Below are 22414 nucleotides of genomic sequence, written 5' to 3'. Positions count from 1 at the left end.
GGGCTCCACCCGCGAAGTCTGGGCTGCTCCGAGCCCGCATCGGGTTTCGCTTTCCGGCGATCATAAATAGCTTCGTGTTTGTAAACAGGCGCTGGGGCACATTCCTCGCTCTCGGCTCATTGTTCCCTCCCTTCCTCTCCCACTTCGCGCAGGACGCCGGGGCTGGGGCTGGGGGCCTCCGGGACTAGGTGGGGGAGGTCCAGACCCCAAAGTGAGAAAATGCAAGCATTTCCTTTTCTTGGGCCGGGTGTCCACTTCTGACAGCAACTCTAAGCTGGATCTGCAGAAAGCCCCAGCCTTCACCACCCCACGTTCTCGGGACTCCTTAGCAGAGCCTTTCTCAGCCTTGCTCCTGCTCATCCTCTCTCCCCGTTTAACTTTTCTACTTGGGGTGGTCAGTTCTGAGAATCCAATACTTTCCGCATTAGTCCCCTCCGCCCCGAAAAATACTGGCAGACCCCAATAATTTCGAGGAAAGTCATGAAGTCTATGCGTAGAGCCCTGTGCAAAATAACTGCCGCTGCTGCCTGCCCCGCGTTTATTCCCAATTTATTTCAAGAGAGTCGGCTTTGGGGAGAGAGTCTGGAGGGGGAGGGAGAGAAAAGAATACGGAAAATAAAGCCTGCGGCCGGGGGCTCCTGCCCGCGTTTGTGCGCGTGTGCCCTGGGCGTGTGGGTGTTTGTGCCTGGGCATGCGATTTAATGGAGCGCCTCTCTGCCTCTCCAGTGCGGCCAGAGCTCGCTTCGCGCACCCACCCCTGCCGAGGAGCCTACTTGCTGCAGCCCAATGCATTGTGTAAGACGCGACCTGTTATGGCCACCACTACTTCCGGGTTCTAGCATTCTGGTCGGAATCCACCTCTCCGCCTGTGCAACACACACTTTACACACGCACGGGGACTGCAAGCGGGCAGCATCGATCGTGGCTCCTTTAAGACAAACTCAGACAGACGTTTTTTTTAACCCTCCTCCTCTAATCTCCCTCCAGTGCAGCAGTTGCAAAGAGGGAGAGAGAGAGAGAGAGAAAGAGAAAGAGCGAGCGAGAGAAGAGAGAAACTGATTAGGAATTAGGACTGATTCAAGGGAAGCGAGCGCTAGGGCTTTGTGCATTTGAATATTAACATTTGAGGTGTTCTGACCAGAAGAAGACAGAGCGGATGATCATTCATTCACCACGTTGACAACCTCGCCTGTGATTGACAGCCGGAGTGGCAGAAAGCCATGAGATTTGGTAGTTGGGTCTGAGGGGCGCTCTTTTTTTTTTTTAAACTGATTTTTTGGGGGAGAGAAGATCTGCTTTTTTTTGCCCCCGCTGCTGTCTTGGAAACGGAGCGCTTTTATGCTCAGTGACTCGGGCGCTTTGCTTCAGGTCCCGTAGACCGAAGATCTGGGACCAGTAGCTCACGTTGCTGGAGACGTTAAGGGATTTTTCGTCGTGCTTTAAAAAAATTTTTTTTCCGGGGGAGTTTGCTTATTTGTTTCTTTTCACACTGGCCTTAAAGAGGATATATTAGAAGTTGAAGTAGGAAGGGAGCCAGGGAGGCCGATGGCGCAAAGGGTACGTATTAAAAAACAATTGTGGAACTCAAATGTGAGATTAAATTGAAACGTGGCTGAAAGACACTGCTAAAAAGTTTCCTTTTTTTTCTCTGTCTTTTTGAATGAGGCTCCTAAAGCCGTGGCCTAAAGCGAGAGAATTTATTCAGTGCATTTGTGGACTTATGTATGTTACATGTAATTAATTCAAGTAATCAAGTTTTCTATAGATTCCTAACCAGCAGCTATATAAATAAAAATACAAGCTCGGGCAATCATCTGTTTAAAAAACAAAAACAAAAAGCGCTAGATATCTAATGTATAATGTGAGTGTTCAGGGAGCAGAAGTTTAAAGCTATTTTTAAAGTAAATGAAGCAGCTAGAAACTTCTGATATGTTATTGATTGTGCTCATCTTTTAATATCATTAGAAGTGTTTAGCTTTTTTAAGCAAATGACTTTGTCATAGTACAATGGCTTTGGGGGTCGGAAAACATTCATCTTTTAAAAGTGATTTTAATGTGCATGGATTTTTATAAAAGGTAATACTTTGAAAGTTTTTGTTAGAAAAGCCCTGCACTAATTGGATACTAAGGACACAGCTACTCACTTTAAAAATGTAATACTAATTTCCCCAATATTCCTATTTGAATGGAAATGTAGTGAGAGTAAAGTGAGACAATGACAACCCAACTGAGGTAGTTTCTTAAAAGAAAGGGGAGGTCTACAAAAAGCTTTCCTTGCATAATTTGTGTCCTGGCCCTCAAAGCCCTGTTTGCAAAAGAAAGTTACTAGGCTGACACATTTTTCTTTACTGCTTTGGTTCAGGCAAATGTCAGCGTTCTTCCAAACTATTTTCACACCTCTGGCTTTAAGGAGATGAAAGTGGCAATTCCTCTTTTCTTTGAAAATCATTTCACTCTTGGCGCCTCCAGATCTTGGGAAAAGAACTTGTCCGGAATGAAGCAAGGAGAAAATTCTAAATAGCTAAATTTTGCACACAAAAATAATGACAATCAATATGAAAGTAGTTTTTCTGAAGAGAGAAGATGGGGGTTGTATGTGCATTTGCTTTTGAATTTACTTTACACCTGATGAGTTACATTTGCCTCATTGACTTCTAGTCTGGGGGGAAAGTTCATAAGAGTAGAGAAAATAGAATATCTAACTGTTCCAACTATAGGTTTTCTTTAACTTTGAGGGGAAATTGCCCAATTTTAAATTCAGCTCTAATGAACATGAAAAGCTTCGTTTCTCTAAGTTTCACTTATAAGGAGGCCAGTTAGTTTTGTTTAATTTAGCAGAGTTTGCCTTGGAAAGCAAAGGAAATGCAGTGTCTTGCAGGACTGCCTAACCCCACGCTGGCAGAGAAATAAAATGAGAAGCCTGTCTGAATTCATGTGCTTAGCTTAGCTGTTCCCATCGTAACTTTTTTTTTTTTTTTTAATTCCCCCTGATGGGAAGGGGCTGTGAAACTAGGCGGGTTTGCTGCACTGTCCTGGCACGTTTTATTATTGTGATTTTGAATTTCCTCCTCTAGAGACATGCACGTTTTACCTTCCGCCCTCCGGGAGAATGCCTCCCTTTCTTTCCTTCTTTCTTCCTTCCTTCCTTGCCAAAAGGATCCTGAATTTCTGAACTAGTTGATAGGGACACAAGTTAGGGCAAGACCATCATCCCAGCCGAGTCTCAGAGGGAATCCTAGAATTTTTACTCTAGATATCATTTTTAAAATAAGAAATCTCAACTTTAGAGATGCAAGGCCACTGAATTCCGGGTTGAAGGATCCAGCTGGACTGACATTATATAAGCTCGGTGCCCTGCCGTCTCCCCGTTTGCCCGCCTGGCCTTCTGAACCTTGTTTTCTCCTGTTTGTCATGCAGTACGACGATCTACCCCATTATGGGGGCATGGATGGAGTAGGCATCCCCTCCACGATGTATGGGGACCCGCATGCGGCCAGGTCCATGCAGCCGGTCCACCACCTGAACCACGGGCCTCCTCTGCACTCGCATCAGTACCCGCACACAGCTCACACCAACGCCATGGCCCCCAGCATGGGTTCCTCCGTCAATGACGCTTTAAAGAGAGATAAAGATGCCATTTATGGGTAGGTACAATGGGCAGCAGGTTAAGTAGTAGAGCGGGATGTTTCTTCTATTTCCCTGTGCCTTTGGTAAAAGGAAAGCCAGAGCTCTATGGCTTGGAGGTACACTATTTGGTAACTTTTCATTTGCATTGCATGGAGAATTTGCGGGGGCAGCCTGCCATCCCGGATGCCCCCCATCTGCACACATGCTCAGCGCTTGCCCAGCACCCAGCTCTGCCGAGGCCGTGCCGGCGAAGGGGGTCGCCCTGCAGGAGAAGTTGCCAAAGGTCCCTCGTCCCCTCTCAGACCCCGGCTCTGTAGCTCAGCGGGTTGGAGTCCTCGCTTGCTCGACTTCGCTGGGAGAGCGTTGGGGATTTCTAAATGTAGGCGCCTTTGTGTTGGAACGAAACTTTTAGTTTAAGGGAAAATCTTTTAAGCCACTGATTGTTCTGACTTGCTAAGTTTACTCAGCAACCGTATGCTGGCTCGGCCGCCGCACAATAAAATCAAGGGAGGACAGTTGCAGGTCAGGCAAGGGGGAACATGCTTTGCATTTAGGGAGTTTGACCACCATAGGCAAGGAGAGAGCTTGCTCTGAATTGTTATAGACATTAAGAAACTTCTAGCCGTTTTAGTACTTTGTGTTCAAAGGCGAAACCTGCAGGATTTGGAAGTAGGTGTGGGGGTGCTCTCAGGCCAATGTTGTTTGCAGACTGTGGTGTACACGGTGTTCTCCCAGGCCAGTCGATTAGACCCCGGGCTGGTAAAATCCTTTGAAAGTCACTTGTGCCTACTGTGTGCTCATGAATTTGGGGACCTCGTTTTACTTTGCAGCAACTTTTATTTCTATTTATTTCTTCTTTTGAAAAAAATCAGGCCACACTGACCCTCCCCAGCTGCAAACCCTTTCTGCTTTATCTTCTGGTCCCTTGTGCGATGAGCTTGTTGAAATCCCAGCGTTCTCTCCGCAGCGTTAACTGCAAATGGTTTAGGCTCAGGGACAGAACATTTGGGGAAGCTTTGAAAAGGACCCCAAACTGTTAAATTCCTGGCTGGGCTGTGAGAGCTAATAAAAGACTTGAGACACCTCCTTGAGCATTAGTAGAAGCATTTTTTTTTTTTTTTTATGGGTTGAGATAAGCGACATCTAGGCCCCTCGCTCGCTATTCTAGCTGCTTTGCCATTCCGCAGAGAAAAAAATGAAAGGCTTTACCGCAGGAACATTTGAAGGAACTTTCTTTGGGGGGCAGTGGGGGCCATTGGCTAAGGGAGGGAAGTGTGCCGGGAGCTGAGGAGGAGCCTTCCTGCTCTCCGAGGGCCGTGGGGTCGGGATCGGTAGGTGCAGCACTCTGACAGTCGGTCCTGCAGCTATAGAGGTCCTTTCCCCAAGTTAGCTGAGTGCCTGCCACCAAGATCCCCCCGAGTCTCGGGCTTTGCAAGGCTGCCTTGGAGGAACCCACTTGAATGAGCCTTCCCAACCCCAACGCCCACCGCCTTTCTTCTCCACCAGGTCCTAGATGTGCCGCGGAGGGACGAGGGCTTGTCGGGGTGGGAAACTTAATTCAAAATGGCTGCTGGATCCGCTTGGGTTTTATTCTTAGCAAATGTTACCAATTTCTCCGGCCAGATATGCTGAACCGACCCTCAGATACTGTCCGTGGCTAAGGGCCTCCGATTTCGGAGCCCTAGGAGGAAGGGGAGGTGAGCAGTCACCTGGGGGGGAGGGCGGAGGAAAAAAGTAGCTGGCAAAATCAGAGAGGGGGTCCCTGCCTGGAGCTCCTCTGGTTGTTTTTCTTGGGCGCCTTTTTCACTGACTCGGGACTAACCATTGTGTTGTTTGTGACTGTTGTATTTTCTTGCAGACACCCCCTCTTCCCTCTCTTAGCACTGATTTTTGAGAAATGTGAATTAGCTACTTGTACACCCCGCGAGCCGGGGGTGGCGGGCGGTGACGTCTGCTCGTCAGAGTCATTCAATGAAGATATAGCCGTGTTCGCCAAACAGGTCAGCAAAATACGTGTTTAAAAAAGTAAAGAGAAAAGAAAGAAAGAAAGAAACTCCCTCCCTCACCCAGCACATTTTCAAAAGTAACCAGCAAATAGTCCACCCTAAGCCATGCCTGTGACATCTACCCTGAGATTTTCCTCCTGTATGAGTGTCCGCGGACGACTTAAAATCACCCATATTTTCCCAACTCAGGCTTCATAACCTAACGCAGAAAGCTCACTCTGTAAAATAAAATCACAAACACCACGCGCTGTAGCTGCCTTGGTCTTGGCGAGCAAGGCAGCGTCCTCTAGAAGCATAGTTGCTGGTAGAAGTAACCCTGAACTCTGGGCTTGTTTTTGGCTTATTTGATTCACATTGAAGTGTTTCTGCGCGGGACGGACTCGGTGTCACCGAGTCCTTCCCGGAGGTTACATCTTTGCCCCCGACAGTGTAATGAGGCAAGAAACTAGGAAGGCGACCAGATTTCAAATGTTCTTTCTCCCCCCCCCCCCTTCTTCTCACTTGTATTTAGATTCGCGCAGAAAAACCTCTATTTTCTTCTAATCCAGAACTGGATAACTTGGTAAGAGCGGACCCCTTATTCCCCTCTCCATCACCCCTCCCCCCAAGCCCCCAGCTTTGCCTTAAGAGCCCCAAGGTTTCGAGACGGGTCTTCCCGTAGCTGCAAGGCGGCTGCAGACGTTTCCGTCCACGGACAAGTGGTCCGAGACAAGATCCCGGGGAAATAAATTCATCTCGAGAGGGGCCGGGCAAGCCGGCGCGGGGAAACGCGAGCTTTTGTTTTTTATGACAGCCGGGCAGCGCAGCTCTAATCAGCGCGGGGATTTATCTCCGGGCCTGTCAGCGTGTGTGCTTAAACTTTGCGGACTTCCCAGCCCTCAAAGTCGCGTCACGAGGGCAGCAACCGGGCAAGAGCCCCCAGAGCACCAGTATGCTTGAAAGGTGTGCGGAAAGCCGCAGAAAGTTTGCAGTGTGAAAAGCCACACTTTGGGGACTATTTGGAATATTTTCCGTGCACTCCTTACAAGGAAACATCTAGTCCAGGGATGTGGCCCTTGCAGGTGGGGTGGGGGCAGTGGGGCTGAGAAGGGGAAGAGCCATGGGAGAGGAGAGTGTTTATGATCCCCACTTAGATGCTTTGTTGTTGTTTTAGCTATTTTTTTCTCCTTAAGAAATATAAACCTCTAGATGGTACCCAGTCGCTGCTATTAAGTTTTAGTGTTATTGCCATAAATCAAAATAACTCTATTTACTGGGGTGGGGGGGGATAGGCTGGAGATAGTAGAGCTGTGACAGCCAATTTTCTGCAAACTAGGAATAGGGTGCTCATTCTTTTTGTATCTTTGCAGATGATTCAAGCCATACAAGTATTAAGGTTTCATCTGTTGGAATTAGAGAAGGTAATTTCTCTAGCCTCTTTTCCTTTTGCTTTCTCCTCACCCCCAAACTTGAGGGGGTGGGGTTGGGTGGGGTGGGGGGAGGGTTCTGAATGGCTGAAGTTCAGGCTTCTGAGACATTTGCATAAATGTCTTTCTTTCTGGTAATTAGTGTCAAGGCCAATCTTAGCGTCCATTTCTCTTTGCAGTTTAATTACAATTTCAGCCACTAAAACCGGCATCTCAAATGCCCTAGCCTCGCATTCATTCTTAATACTTTGCTGGCTTTGTATAAATAGTTGCAATTCTATGCATCTCTCTTGATGTTTAGAATGCTGTTGTGAGTTTGCTTCACAGGTTTTACCTTTGTGATCTCTTCTCTTCCTCTTCCCCCTTTTCTTTGCTACCTCTGGGTGGGTGGGTGAGGGAGTTTTGTTTAGTTTTGGTGAGTTTCTGGAAGACAGTCTGAGAGCAGCGGCAGGTCAGACACAGAGGAGAGGCGGAGGGAGGAGGAGGAGGAGTGGGCAGGGAGTCTGGAGGAGGTGGTGAGGGAGGCACATTAAACCTTGTGCAGAGACAAAGCAGAGTTGATAGTTGTGTCAATTTCTTGAATCTGTGAATCCTGCACACACCCCACCTTCACACTCAGGAAAGGGTGTGGGATAACATGATTTTGCTAGCTGTTCTATAAATCTCAGCAATAAAAACTTAATGCATTGTAATTCAAACTAACATTAAATTGCAAGCACACTGGGGTTTCTTGTGAGTTTTTGCATGTCAGTGATGCCTGAGGCCTGTAAGAGACCGCTCCACTTATACCTAAATATTTTGAAGCTTTCTTTTTCCTTTTTTTAAAAAAATCAATTTGATACTTTTTTTTGTGGCCGTAGGTGTTTTTCATATCATGAGTACTGGCAATTTGATTTTCTTCTATTTTTTAAAAGTAACCTAAAATATGCTTCTTATGGGGAGAATCTCTAATTACAAATGTTATAAGGACTTGGGCTGTCAGACATATATCCTATGCCACCATAGTACTGGTCCTTTGGAGGTATATGTGTGTGTGTGTGTATGTGTGTGTTTATATATATATATATATATATATATATATATATATATATATTCACATTTTCCCTTAGACTCATTGGAAAAGGACTTATGATAAAGTAAGTGGATGAAATTAAATAGTTTACCTTAAATGTCACCCACGCAGGTCACCTCTCTAATGGCCACGGCCCTGGGAGCAGATGAATTTAACACGGGTGTTGAATATGTTGTAGCCTGTGAATCATCTTGTCACTGTCAATTTTCTGGGATATCTCTATTTTGCAAGAAAAGAAAGTTATTCCTAATTCTGGATGCGTCTGGGGGTCTCTGGAGGACAATTGCTCTGTGTTTCCCTATTTGGAAGTTTGGATCTCACAAGGGGGGTGGTTTGCACTTGTCAATGTCATTTATGCACTCCTGATTATATTTCCATTTTTTTATTTCTGTCATAATGTAGGTACACGAATTATGTGACAATTTCTGCCACCGGTATATTAGCTGTTTGAAAGGGAAAATGCCTATCGATTTGGTGATAGACGATAGAGAAGGAGGATCAAAATCAGACAGTGAAGATATAACAAGATCAGCAAATCTAACCGACCAGGTATGCGCTTTTCAATTTCAACATCCCTTGAAAAAAAAAATCTGTATGCATATTGCTTGCTGGGTCACCACCACCTCCTTTTATTATTTGCATATGATTAAGTCCCTTTTAGATACATTTCCATCGAAATGAAAATTTTTGAATAATGTGGCTATTATTGCTTCATTAAGGCTGGCTCTGGGATTCGACCTGGAGAGATGAGCTTGTAAAAGCTTTGCCTGCAAACTTGACCTGTTTCTTGTCGCTTTTAATTTTTGTCTTTATTTTATTTACCCTCTATAATAATGGGAGTGTTAACTGCCAGTGACCGCCTCTGATTGTAGGGCTTTGTTCTGGAGCATTTTTTCCCCCTTCTATTTCGAAGAAAAGAAAAGTGTAGGGTCTGCTTATTTCTTATTTTATTAGGAATAAACCCAAGATAGGTGGTCTAAGAGAGACAGCGAGGGTTTGAAATCTAGCAAATGCTGGCTATTTTCTCCCTGTCTATACGGTTCATTAGCCTGTCTTGTCAGTTTTCCTCGGCCGAACGCTTCTAGACCTCACTGAGCATTGCTTTGTGCAGTGCTCGCTGCAAGCTCGCCCATTTTATTGTACTTAATAGAAAAAATAAGACCAGGCCGAGGTTATAAAAACAGATAAATATGGACGTTTCTCCTCCTCCTTTCTACTCATCCTCCAGCTGGTACGTGCACTGGGCCCTCTAGGTTGGCAGCTTTTGGAAGTGTCAGCGTCAGGGGCACCCCGGCGACTCCCTCGCTGTGGCGGTGGGGGGCCTCGCCCCGCCTTCGCTCTCAACTGCCGGCCCTTGCTTGTTCGCCCCCTCCTCTCCGGTCCTCCCTCCAGGCCCTTCTTCCGCTGCTTTGCTAAGTGGGGATGACTTTTATTTGGAGTTGCTGGGGGGATTTCTCTCCCTCTCTCACCCTAACACCACTGTTTGCTCCCAGTCTCTCTCTCTCTCTCCTGTCGCTGCGTCTCTGGATTGGCCCAAAGAAGTTGCAAAAATGCAATGAAAGTGAAAACCTGAGGAGCGGGTGAGATGAAACGGGCTCAGGACAGTTCTCCGTAGCGAATTACTGCAACGCGAATAGAGATTTGGGTTGCGGGTCTCCTCTGGCCTCTCCATAAATGAGTGAAGGCCTAGAGTTGTTTCTCTTTCTGACTTGGCACGTGAGTTCCGTCTTGGGGGGGAGAGATCAGCCTGCCTTTGTTAAGCCAAAGGACAGCCAGTCAGGGTTTTCCTTTGCAAGCTCTGCCATGATCACTGTAGGCTAGCCGCTATCTTGTAGAGTCCTTGCAGGAGTGCCGACTCCTGGGTCTGTCTTGGTGTCATCTTAAAGTTTTCTTCTCTCAACATCACCCTTTTAAAATAAATTCCCAGCTTGGATTTCTCCTGGTAATCCCGCGACAGAGGCCGAATTCTTCCTTTCCCCAAGAGCAGTGGAGGGCAGGCAGAGCTGAGCTTTAAAAACGGCAACGCGCCCGTTCTTTACTATGATTTGGCAAGTTGCAAACTTTCGGCAGTGTAGACGAGTGCACAGAACAGGCAGTCTGCGCAATCCCTGTGCGGCCCCGCCGAGGTGGGAAAACTGCAGGCGGCTCCCGCCCCGGCTCGGGCCCTGCGAGCTGCCGGGCCTCCCGCCTGGTTCAGCCCGCCAGCCCTTGCCCTGGAGCTGTTAAATGCAGATTCCGCTGAGGAACCCTCGTGTAGCTGCTGTTGAATAAAAATTGTAATCCAACAAGCCTAACTAGAAAATGGGATTCTAAGAGCTCCGGAGTGCTGGGTACATAAAGCTATTTGAGCAAATTACAAGAATCGCTTAGGGGCATGAATGAAATCAACACTTTAATTGCCTCCAAAATGAAGATTTATACCCCATTTTCTCAACGAATCATTATTTTATTAAAGCCAAAGATAAAGGGCCAAAGCTATGGGTTTTATTGGGGGGGGGACACAAAATTGATACATCATTGAGTTTCCCCCCTACTCCTTCGGTAAACTTTTGTTACACAGTTACCTTAATTTGAGATATGCAGATTCGTAGGCAATTGTAGTGGATAAAAATTCGCATTTTATTCTCCCTCACCTAAAAAAAATGAGAAGTGTTCATTCCGCCCCCACCGTTTACTGGTGGGCTTCGCAGCTTTGGTTGGGCTCATGGCGCTGTTGGCCAATGCGCGTGGGCGCGCTCGCGTGACCCCTGGAGCTCCCCTCGGTCTTGGTCAGAGGGCAGCAAACCCAAGTTTGTTTTTCCTAATTGTCCGCTTCCCGGGAGCCAGGAGCGAGCGTGCCTGGGCTCTCTTTGGACTGGGAGCGCAGAACGCGGGGCGCACGCGGGACCTAGCCTCGGCCCCGGAGTGGAGTCCCCTGCTCTGGGAGGTGGGGAGACAGAGACCAGGCACTAAGGCCGCCCGCTGAGCGCCAGTTCTCCGGACCGAAGCCTGCTTGCAGGTCCCTGGGGTTGCTGGACCCTTAATGCGGCGCCCTGGGGGCTGGGCCCAAAAAGGACGGCCTCGCCACCTGTCTGCGAATGTGGCCCAGCCAGTTTGAGCCCCCGCAGAGGGTGCGCTCCGGGACTGGATGCTTCAGGTGTGGTGCGAGCGCAGCTCCTCGTTAGCTCTTTAACCCCTCTGTCTCTAGGGCCTACTGGCGGCACGGTTTATTTTATTTTACTTTTATCCTCGGAGGGCGCGAAGGCTGCCACCCGCGCAGGGACCTTGGATCGACGACTTTGATACCAGCCGGTTTCCCGGAGGGCTAAGTCGGCGGATATCCATTTGGCCTCTTAGTGATGCTTTTTTTTTTTTTTTTAATTTTTATCAGATTAAGACGCCAGTAGAAGCCGTAATCTCGTTTCCCATCCCCGCCTCTATGTCCGTCGTCCCCCCCCCCCCCCCGCCCACTTCCACTCCCAGACCCCGAGGAGCCAGGCCTGAGAGTCACCTCCCGCGGGCGCAGGCCTCCCGGGCGCCCTCTCCCGACGGCCTCGCTCCCAGCTCCGCACGGCGCTCCCGGTGCCGGGAGACTGGGGGCAGGCGAGGGGCACCGGGGGCTTCCGGGCCTCCGTTCCCGGCGAGGGCCGGGCTGTGCCCCGGGAGCGGGAGCAGAGAGAAACGATGGTGCGAGGCGTCGAGGCGAGGGTTGAGCCTGGTTGTCAGTGGAGAAGGAAGCGGGCCCGTCGGGAGGCTGGACGCCTGTTTGGGGGATTCAGGGTGGAACTGGGGGCGTCAAGAGTGGTTAGGCGGGGAAGAGTCTGGCCTCCCAGACGTTAGATTTTAGGCCTCGCTCCCAGAAGGAGCTGTCGAATGAAGTCTTCCTTCCCAGGGCTGTCTGTTGCTCGCCACTCCTTGAATCTAAGCATTTTCCACTCCAAGAACCAGTCCAGAGAGTGGAGAGAGAGAAGAGTCTCCGGGCCCCTAAGGCCGCCTCCCGAGGTGGCCACGCCTGCTCGTAGCCAGCGCGGACTAGCTGGGCCTGCGCTCGGGCGCCAGCCCGGGTTTCCCACAAAGTAGCGGGAGGCAAAGAAATGGTCCCTTTGGATTACAATTTTTATTCAACAGCAGCTCTCCGGGGGGTCCTCAGCTGAATCTGCATTTAACAGCTCTTGGGAGAGGGCTGGCGGGCTGCACAGGGCGCCCTGTTGCATGTTAATCCAGATTTGTGCCTGACATCTGGGGAGAAGTAATGTGGCTCAAGGAGATGGAACCAGAAAGCCACGCACGCCAGGCAGGTTAAATGCCAAGTGCTGCTAAAACTCCCAGGGGAGGAGGATCGGCCTCCGGGGCTGTGCGTCCCAGGCTGGAGAGCGCCAGGCCTGGGGCCTCGGGGATCCGGGGCAGCCTTGGGCCAGTGAGCTTTGGTTCCCAAGTGGGCTAGGAAAACCCTGGTGGCGATTGCTTTATTTTAAAAGTGCGGGGTGTTGTTTCTAAAGCATCTTTTGAGTTAAAAATTCTTAAAACTGAACTTGGACTTGACTGAAAACGCCCCCTCCCTGCAAAGTGGGGTAGGGATGCATCCAAGGGAGATTTTAGCTTTCTCTTTTGGGGAGGTGTTATGGTAAGGAATGGGGATGAGAGGGCAAGGGACAGCCTAATGTCCTTGATGAATTGGATTTGCTGCTTTAGAAAAAATAGATGAGGCCATTGGATATTTACTAATACTAGAAATGCAGGCAATTTGTTTTCATCCAATAAGAAAACTGGCCACAAACAGCAAGAGACAGGAAAATGGTCCCTTTGTCAGGTAGTTTGTTTCTAAATGCTTACACATGGACACATCTTATTTAAATTGTAAATACTTCACAGGGTCCCAATTAATGCCTTTGTCTTGGAAACTCTCAGTCCGCAGGCCTTGCATCGATGGGGGTCTTAGATTCATCTAACTTTACTCTTTGATTGTTGTGGGTCTTGTGTTGTACTTTTAATTCCTTTTTTTCGAAATATGTAAAGGGAAATTATGGCAAGATTCTCTTTAATGATTAAATAATAAGGTGTTGACTGCTTGTCACTACATTGGCTAATTGGGATGTTCATTCTAGGCCGTTTATGGCTTAGTATCCTTTAAATTAAAACTTAGTTGCTTACCAGGTGTGTTTTTATTGTTGCTTTCTGATTGGCTTTTTAAAAATTTTAATTCCAGTATAGTTAACATACAGCATTATATTAGTTTCAGGTGTACAATATAGTGATTCAACAGTTCCATATATTACTCAGTGCTCATCAAGATAAGTGTACTCTTAATCTGATTGGCTTTTAGCATGTATCTGTGTGTGAATTTCAAAGTAGGCATGTACTGATTCCTAACAGGGGCACTTAAAAAACATTTTAGGAAAAGCAAGTGAAGAATATATGCAGATGGGTTGAGATCAATTACATTGTTAAATGTCTGTAAGTCTAAACGCTAATACTACAAAAGTTATTCCCTTTTCATAGTGCATCTCTCTCTGTCTCTGTCTCTGTCTCTCTCTCCCTCTCAAGTGGAAGTCCCCAGTGCAAGGTCCATAGTTAATGGAAAGCAATGATACCAATGCTACTTTGTACAAAGTAAAGCCATAACAGTAACTATTGTTCAGTGATTTAACTAGCTCTGCAGCAATAGGTCACTCAAATAGCAATCCCTCTCCCACCAGAATGACTCTGTTGCTCATGATTTGGAAATATAGAGTGGTTGTGTGCACTGTTGCTATTGGTCCTAACTTAGAGACTTATCTTGGAAACATGGAGAAGCTTACATAGTAGAGGAAGATGAGTAGAAGGAAGAAAAAAAAAGGATTAACATACGGGCACTGCTTTCAAAAAAGTAACAGATATCATGCTGTAATTGCCCAACTTTGAAAATAAACAAATTTTAAATCATTATATTTTCAAACCCTTGTATGTTTAAATGTTAAAATGTTTGTCATACTCCAAAAGATTTAAAACACAGCTGTTGCTGGGTGAGGGAAGGAAAATTATGCAGAAAAAACTCCATACTCTTAAAAACAAAGACGATTTGTGGCCCCACAGTAGAAACAGGCTTATTAAGGTCAAACAGATAGGCTAAAATATTGACTCGAGGCCTACTGTAGTAAAACTAGCATACCTTCCCTCGCAGGTAGACTGGAAGAAACTGTGAAGAATGCATAACAAGTTATATTAAGACACTTGTCATAAATGAAAATATTGTCAACATGAATTCAAATGAAGTATTTTTGTATTGGTGATGTTATGCTTTCCATTGCAATAACAATATTTTCTTATGAAACGTAAATATGTCAAACAAATGTGAAATGCTTAAGTTTTAATAAATGATCATTTAATCATCAGACACAACCAAAGTATGTATACAGAAACTTTTAAAGGAAAGTCGGCATACTGCCAAATTCCTATAGAGACTAGCAGGGAAATGATCAAAAAATGAACACAAAATAAGACTTCCTGTAAGAAGGTCTATAATTCGACATTATTTGACTCCACTGTCAGGGAAACAGTTGAAGGATAGTAAACTGATACCATTCTCATTCATTTCTGTTATGCAGCCTTAAATGTTTGTAGTGGTAGCGTTTTACGTGGCCTTTTTTGGATTATGATATCTGTCATATGTATATCAAAGTATTACTTGAATTTACGTTATAATTGAAACAAATTTTTTTGTCATTTCTCCTGAGTGCAAAAATTTAATATTTAAAAATCATATCAAAACTATGGGAAAGTATTCTTTTACAGATAAAGAAATAAAAGTAAAATACATGTGACTCTGTATCTGATAGTTGTACAGATGTCAGACTTGAAGGTTTTCAAAATCCCAAGGGAGACAGCACTGCTGTAAATCACGTATAGCGTGGTGTTCTTACTCAGCAGGACCCGTCAGCATATCGTACCTGTTTTAAAAGTTAGAGTCTAAAACACAAAATACAGTCTTCCAATTTGAATTTTATTAGTAATTCCAAAATTTGACTTTTTGGGATCCAGTAAAAGTTTGGATATTTTGCTATCCTTAATAGTTGTGAATAAACCTTACGTGTATAAAATCAATTTTGAAAAATTCAAGCAGATGAGTGGGTGTATGTGGTGTAAAAATAAAAGGACATTCTCACCGTATCCTTAATTAAAAGTGCCATGATTTCAGGGGTATAGGAATTTGCAAGAGCTTTTTGGAGTCTTAAAACAGCCTCTCCAGGAAGTATACCTATGTTGGGCAAATTGCTGGATTTCCCACACTTGTAAATTTGACATTTTAATAAATAGTACAGAGGATACCATTGGAAATAAGCAAGAATATAGTCATTTAAAAATTTGTCACTAGAATCCAATTTCAATCAATTTAATGCATTCATGTGTGCAGAATTAAAGCAATTGGCAACACTTTACTAGACTCTCTCTGAACACTTTTTTATTTTTTCCAAATAGCATTTCTTAATCTAGGAAATATATTCTTGTTAAAGGAAAATACAAGAGTGCACATCTTTTGAAATTGTTTTGTATTTCTGGACTTCTTGGTTAAGAATTCCTAAAATTGACTAAAACATACTATTAAAAGTTTATTCTCTGGTGGAAAAAAAAGCTTAATTCTACATTTATTGAATTACATACCTGTTATTCATTGGCATCAGGAGTATATACAGTTAAATACAAATTATAGCCTGAACTAGTCATTAACCTCTTCAAGATATGCAATAATCCTGCTATCACTTTTCCATGGATTATGCACCACTGTGTATGCCATAAACTAATGGAGGATAAATAAATTGTGAAAACAAATTCTATATTATTTATAATCCTCAAAAACACATTTCTATAATTGATTTTCCCATCGGTACTTTTCATGACTCCATTTACAATTAATAGGATTTATAATCATGAGGTAAAGAACCTGGAGTGTGAAATGTTATGGTTCTTTAAAAAACTTAAATGAAATCATAGTTTTCCTCAAAAAGGAAGTGCTGTTACTATTAATAAGTTTACTAAGTAATACTCTTAAAATCACCATGACTTTTTATGAGTTTACCAAGCTTAAGCAACATTCTTAGTCTTGCTACTTTTTTTCATTTTGACACAATACAGAGTCTTAAATTTTACAATGGATTTAAACATACGTTATTTTGATTCGTGTAGAAGATCATGGTAGGTGGATAATTAGCATTTTGAGTGATATTAGAATGATTCCCGGACAACACGTAACTTGGAATTAATTGTTGTTGATGAATTCCCATTTCTCTAGATTTTTCCCTTATACTTTATACCACCACATGGTTAGCATGTTTATTATTAGTTGTGAATATCTGGGTTGGTGGTTATTAGTTAGCAAAGCAGGGGTCTGGTTCTTTCTTTCTAATCACTTCTTTTCCACTGTTTGGTAAACCTTGTAGGCCTGAGATTTGAACTTGAAGTAGTTTGCTAGGTCTTATTTCCCTGTTTGAGTACCTGGTGGGCTATTACCCACACATGGGCTTATTTTCCGACAAAGATGAAAAATGTTACTCACTTCAGAACAGGAATGAGTAGAGACCAAAGTCATCAAATACGGCCAACCTGTGCTTTACAATTAGGAGCAAAACTGAAAACTGTTGTTCTTGTTTGCCTTCCCTAGGGCTCTGAATACGTGATATAAAGATTCATATCAGCCCTTTTGTGTTCTTCCTCTTCAGGCCTAAATGTTTATTTTCAGTGACTGTATTCTTAACGGATAGTCCATATTTGTTCCCAGACCTCCACGGTTTGCATTTTATTCTGCATTTGCATTCACATTATGTCCCACAGAAACTCTTTTAAGTGAAGTGTGTTTATGACTATTATGAAACTCTGGAAAATGAAGTTTATAATGAAATCGACATAGTCATCAAAAGGACAATGAAGGGAGCAATTTGATGTAAACCCAGAGTTTTCTTATGCCATCCCAACTTGTAAAAAGGCTTATCTCTCTTTTTTAAAAAATATTAGAAGCTGAATGAATAAGAATTTCTTTGACAATAAAACTCCTCCTAATGTCTCCATAACTATTTGGATGTGTTCTCGAACATTAACTTAATTTGATAGACAAGCTATAATTAACTGTGACCTATAGTGTTTTCTGTTATTCAGAGACTATTCCTTAGCGATTTGAAAACGTAATTTCCAACTTAATGGTGTACAGTGTCTGATGTTCTAAAGGCCTACTTATACCATTTACAAGAAGTGGAAATAGTTTGTGTGTCTCTAGGGCTTCAAAGGGAGAGTCTTTGAGGGTGGGGACTAACAATTTTTACAATCTAAAATCCTAGCAAACTAGTGCAGGTGGGCTTTGTTTTTGTTTTTTTGTTTGTTTGTTTGTTTGTTTGTTTTTAAGGTAGCCTTCCTTTCTGTTCACTGCAATGTTAAACATTATTCACAGGGAAGAAAAAATAAAACCACTGTGTTTCATGAGACAAAAACTCATACATGACATTTTAAGTCTAGTTATTTTATTGATCATAAAAAGCAGTAGTGTAGAGAGAGAATTAAAAGTTGCAGCAAATAGGTGGGATGCTGAAATCAGAATAAAACTTTAGCAGTAAAATTAAATCCGGTATTTTGGGTTCAGTTGAAACAGTGACTTGAAAGTTCCCACCAGATCTGGAATCGTTTTAAAACCCCTGTTTCGGAATATTTTAGTGTAAGAACTTTGTGATAATTCCCCTTTGAACATTACTTTCATTTGAAATTGTTCATTCAGAAGAGACTCAGTCTCATGAGTAGCCACCCTGCCCTTCACTCTTGAACAGTTCAGATACATGTATTATTTATTTACAGTCTATTTTATACATTATTTATGGGAAATATGCTATAACCGTACAGAGCATATGGAATTTATCTTTGAGAGGTATGGGTGGTATCTCCACCCAAAGTGGCATAACCCTAAATAGATAATAAGGTTACCTTCAGTGTGCAGATAAATAGCGTCTCTTAGAGCGTCATTACGTGTATGTATGTCATAATTCCAGATGCAAATGCATTTTTCCATTTTCATTTTAATTGTCATAGTTTTCTTGGCTCTAGCTTCTGCCAAAGGGAATCAGGAATTTTACATTTTGAATTGGTCTTGGTGATACATTTATATGTTTGAAGACAAAAAAAGATATTGAGGAGCAGAACATTAACCCCTTTCTTTCTTTCAGTATGCTTCTTTGTCCCTTACTGTGTTTACTATTTTCTGAAGAATATAAAATTTCGTGAGATTTTAACGCTAGTTGTGTATTTGGTGGCCTGGCCTATTGTTTCACCACATTTGGGGATTTTGTAAGCTGTGTTAAATAACAAAATCACTAAGAAAAATATCAGACTCCTTGCGTCCTGCGCTTCCTTGGGCAGAATAATAGAGACATCTAGACTGTGCTTGTTCTGTGCATATCAAGTGTATTGTTGGTGTTCAAGTATTTTTTATTCTGATAATTATTCAAAGCCAGTAACAATCTGCATTTGAGCGAGTATAAACATTTTTATTCTGGAATTTGGAATTTGCAGCAACTCAATTTTATTTTCCAAATTACCCTGCCATTTCAATTAGGTGCATTGTTCTTCACTCTTCTGTTTCGACATTCTGAAGGTTTGCTTGCCACCCTAATAGTGAGTTGTTTGAGTGTTTAATATTTATTGAGGGCATGTAAAGAATGTGCCAATAGAAAAAGAGGAGAATAAAACATTAAGAAATCAATTATGGGGCTTTTCTTCACTTGTAGTATACTTCTAATATTCCACATACTCGATAACTGCTAAAATAGTATGAACAGCCTCAGAATAATAGCCTTGCATATGGCTGAAGAATGGCATTCTGATGAACTGGAGTCTCTTAAAAAGTGAACCAACAGTAAAACTCAGACTCCTGCTTCTTGAATTCCCAGCCACCTTGGTTGATCTCTCAGTTAAGTGACTTGAAAGGTAGAGAACTTGGCCGTTCTAAGAATCAGAAATGTAAATTAAATTCCAAAATGCTGTGAGAAAGGCCTTTCTGATGATTTCACCAAAGATAAATAACGAAGGAAGGGGAGAGAGAGGGAGAGCTCAAGGATTCAAAAATCCTCGAAGAATGACAGATACTTTGAAAATACAATTTTGTTAAAAATATAAAAAGCTGGAAGTGCTTCTGAAAAAAACCACAGGGAAATTAGAGAATACCTTCTAGCTAATTGTTAGTGGAAATCAGCGGTAAATGTAAATTTCCATGATTCTTTTGTTCAAAGTATAATGCTGTAAGGAAAAAAACCAAGAGTATATCTTGGCTGAATGTTTTTTTTTTTTTTTTCTTCCTCACATCAAAATTGTGGATTTTCTGATTTGAGAGTTTAGAAGTAGAAGAGATTTCAGAAACACTTGAGAAAGAGCAATTAAGTGTACTGATTGTAACTTTTAGTTACACAACCTCCCAGGCTGGGAGTGTTTCGATAAAAGACATATAATTTAGAGCCAGAGCACTGGTGTTTGACTCTAGGCTTTGCTGGGAGAGGATAAGGCACCACCAAACCATGAGCCTCAGTGTAATCATCTGTAACATGGGGATAAAGAACCCATCATATGGAGTTACTGTGACAACTAAATATGAATGAATGTGGAGCATTTAAAGCTGGAAACCTTAAATAAACAGCATATTAAATGATATTTTATCCCCTTGTATTCTGCCCAATCTTCAGCAGCATGAGTTTGACTTGGGGAGGGAAGACAGGGTGATTGTTAATGAGGTGCTATTTTATAGACCATTTTATAATCATAGAGTTTAAGGAAAATGTCTTTTTAATTCTTATTAGGTGGGGCACTATTATTCTGATTTCCTCATGGTGTAAAAGGAGACTGGGCACTCGGTTGTGTTGCTGAGATAGTACAGAGAATCACCACAGATGCGCTTTCAGGTTCAACCTCAAGTAACAGTTATGTGCAGATCTGGTGCTGAGTACTTTTCTCCACATTTCTGAGTGCAAATGCTTCATGGCTAGCGGCCAGTTGCTTACAAGGTCTTATTATCTACTCGTGCTAAGGATACAATGTTTTCTGCATTATCGGGATGTTCTTTTTGCTAGGATGGTTGCCTAGAAAATTTGTGGTTTGAAGTTGTTTTATATAAGACACTTTTGCGTTTATTTTATCTTAATTTGTTTGCAGACTGAGGAGCACTGAATACTGAGTTTCAAATGTAAAATAAAACATTGGGAAGCAAGCGGTCTTACAAAAGGGATTTTATAACATCAGATAATACTGGCATATAATTTACAGATTCTTCTGTCACTCCTAAATAGAAATGAGAGAAAATAATCTGAATTTCAGCAGAAAGCTCTCAGAAGATAAATAAGGAGTATGGTTTGAAATATTTACATACAAATATTTGGAGATACAGTGGTGCCGGTTGGATTAGAGTGTTTGTTTGTTTAAACATTTTAATTCTGAATTACAGTTCACAGGTATTTCAGGAGTAGAAGTATATAGAATCGTTAGTCATTTAATATAAGGGTTTACTTTTATTAATTGCATGCCAGCCAGAATACAATGGCACAGGAAAAGGAGAGATTATTGAAACATAAATAACTATTTTTACTAAGATTCCTGGTGTGATAAGGCTTTATTGTCTCTTCCGTTCATGAGATTTTTCTCCGCAGCAGACTGCTTAGTAGAATTTGAACATTCAGGGCACCCAAATAATTTCTAAATTACTCATCTACTTTCCAGTTATGAGGTTTGGGTAAAACTGCTTGTTATCCCTTGGTAGTAGTCTCCCTTTGGTAGTAATTATTCTTTTCCCATGTTCTTGTTGGAGGGTACCTGCCCCGTGTAAGAATCTGTGTTATCTTCCGAGATCACGGTGGGATCACCATGAGATGCTGCTAACCTCAGTCCTCGATGTAGACACATTGGGCCGCAGGTATCAGTGCTGGGTGGATTTCAGGAGGAAAGCTTTTGGAATATTTCGGGTGGTGTTTTATATCTGTAGACATTTTCCTCAGCCTTGTCGATTTCATTTTTTAATGTCATGGATGAATTAATTCCACTCTGCAGGTCAGGAACAACCTGAGTGTGTCAGAGTTGAGTCCTAAAAGATATCAGGCTGTGAAAGTCAGATCTTAAGGAGAACAGGGAAAGTGACCCAGCGTGCTGGGTCTGGCCTCTTAAGGCCACTGCCTTCACACCTGCCACGGCGACCAGCCCTGGAGCCTGGGGAGGGGAGAGAGGCACGGACATTGGCAGGAGAGCAGGCAAAATATTTAAGGGCAGGTAGATTTTAAAGATGCATCTGACTGCCAAACTCCTTTAAATTTCATCGCAACATAATTAAAAACATTAAAGTTAGTTCCGTTCCACATTCTTTTGCTTTCTTCCTCATGCCCACGATGTGTGTAGGTTGCTTGCATATGGGAGTGGTGAGTGTGCACGTGAGTGTGCACGTGAGTGTGCACTGGTGCATCTCCCCATGTCTGAACCTGAGGCTTCGGGGATTCCTGGCGCTCGTACAATCACCTGATACAAAACTTTTCATTTAAAGATGAAATTACTCCTTGGAGAATTTTCACCAAAGGCAAAAACACAAAAATTCTTCTCCTCCTCTCTACATGCCTCATTACACAGAGATAGGGGATTCAGTGCTTGAAAAATTATAATTTTTGTAGGTTTTATTTGTGGCACATGAGAAGTGGGAAATCTAGAACTCAATTTAATGGACACTGTCTCTGCTTTCACAAACTGCCCGCACTACCATTGTACAATCATATATATCTAAATAAATAAACTCATATATATATTTAAAGCAATGCATCAGAGTTGCTAAGTTTTAGGAAGTTTTCAGGAATCTACCTTATTGGATGCTGAATTAGACACCCTCATGCCATGTGTGAAGATACCGGCTGGCTCCAATGTGGTGAGCACCGTAACTAAGGAATAATTGGATAATTATTGAGATGTGTTTCTAGATTAAAAGTTCACAATGGCAAATATGGTAGGGCTGGAAAAGGAAGTGTAGTGTCTTGGTGAGAGCCGTGGATTCTGAGTGGGGGTGCTGGATTTCCATGGTCTCGCCCCTAATTTACCATCTGCCCTGAGTCACCAAAATTACCCGTCAGGCCTCTGTGAAGTGGGTTAGTAATAAGCACATTTTATCGTGGCATGAAAAAGGGGTTCAACAAGAACCCTGGCAGGCCTACAGACTTGGCAAAGGAGAAGGAGTGGGGGCGGGGAGAGGGAAGGAAATGAGAAAAAGGAGGAGAGTCGAAGGAGAAAGTCGGAAGAAGTGTGTGAGGGAGATAATCTTGTGAAGAGTGGGCCTCCCTGCAGCTGGTGTGGGCCAC

General features: G+C 43.3%; 1 protein-coding gene across 3 annotated transcripts in view; it reads left to right on the top strand.

Annotated features, from left to right (window-relative positions):
• The first annotated feature begins 776 nt into the window (after window positions 1-776).
• MEIS1 (Meis homeobox 1) overlaps window positions 777-22414 on the top strand; it is a 132992-nt gene continuing 111354 nt past the window's right edge. Inside the window, exons 1-6 of one of the 3 annotated variants that reach the window (XM_078056468.1) lie at window positions 777-1557; window positions 3418-3644; window positions 5486-5627; window positions 6145-6195; window positions 6983-7033; window positions 8514-8660. In XM_078056468.1, the coding sequence (XP_077912594.1) occupies window positions 1546-1557; window positions 3418-3644; window positions 5486-5627; window positions 6145-6195; window positions 6983-7033; window positions 8514-8660 (630 nt within the window). In that variant the 5' untranslated portion in view covers window positions 777-1545. The remainder of the gene's footprint in view (window positions 1558-3417; window positions 3645-5485; window positions 5628-6144; window positions 6196-6982; window positions 7034-8513; window positions 8661-22414) is intronic. The other 2 variants (XM_036085923.2, XM_036085925.2) reach the window with 2 other exon arrangements.

This window comes from Halichoerus grypus, chromosome 10, assembly GCF_964656455.1.
Source record: "Halichoerus grypus chromosome 10, mHalGry1.hap1.1, whole genome shotgun sequence".
In the NCBI taxonomy this organism is placed as follows: domain Eukaryota; kingdom Metazoa; phylum Chordata; class Mammalia; order Carnivora; family Phocidae; genus Halichoerus; species Halichoerus grypus.
This window is presented reverse-complemented; position numbering and strand designations above follow the sequence as displayed.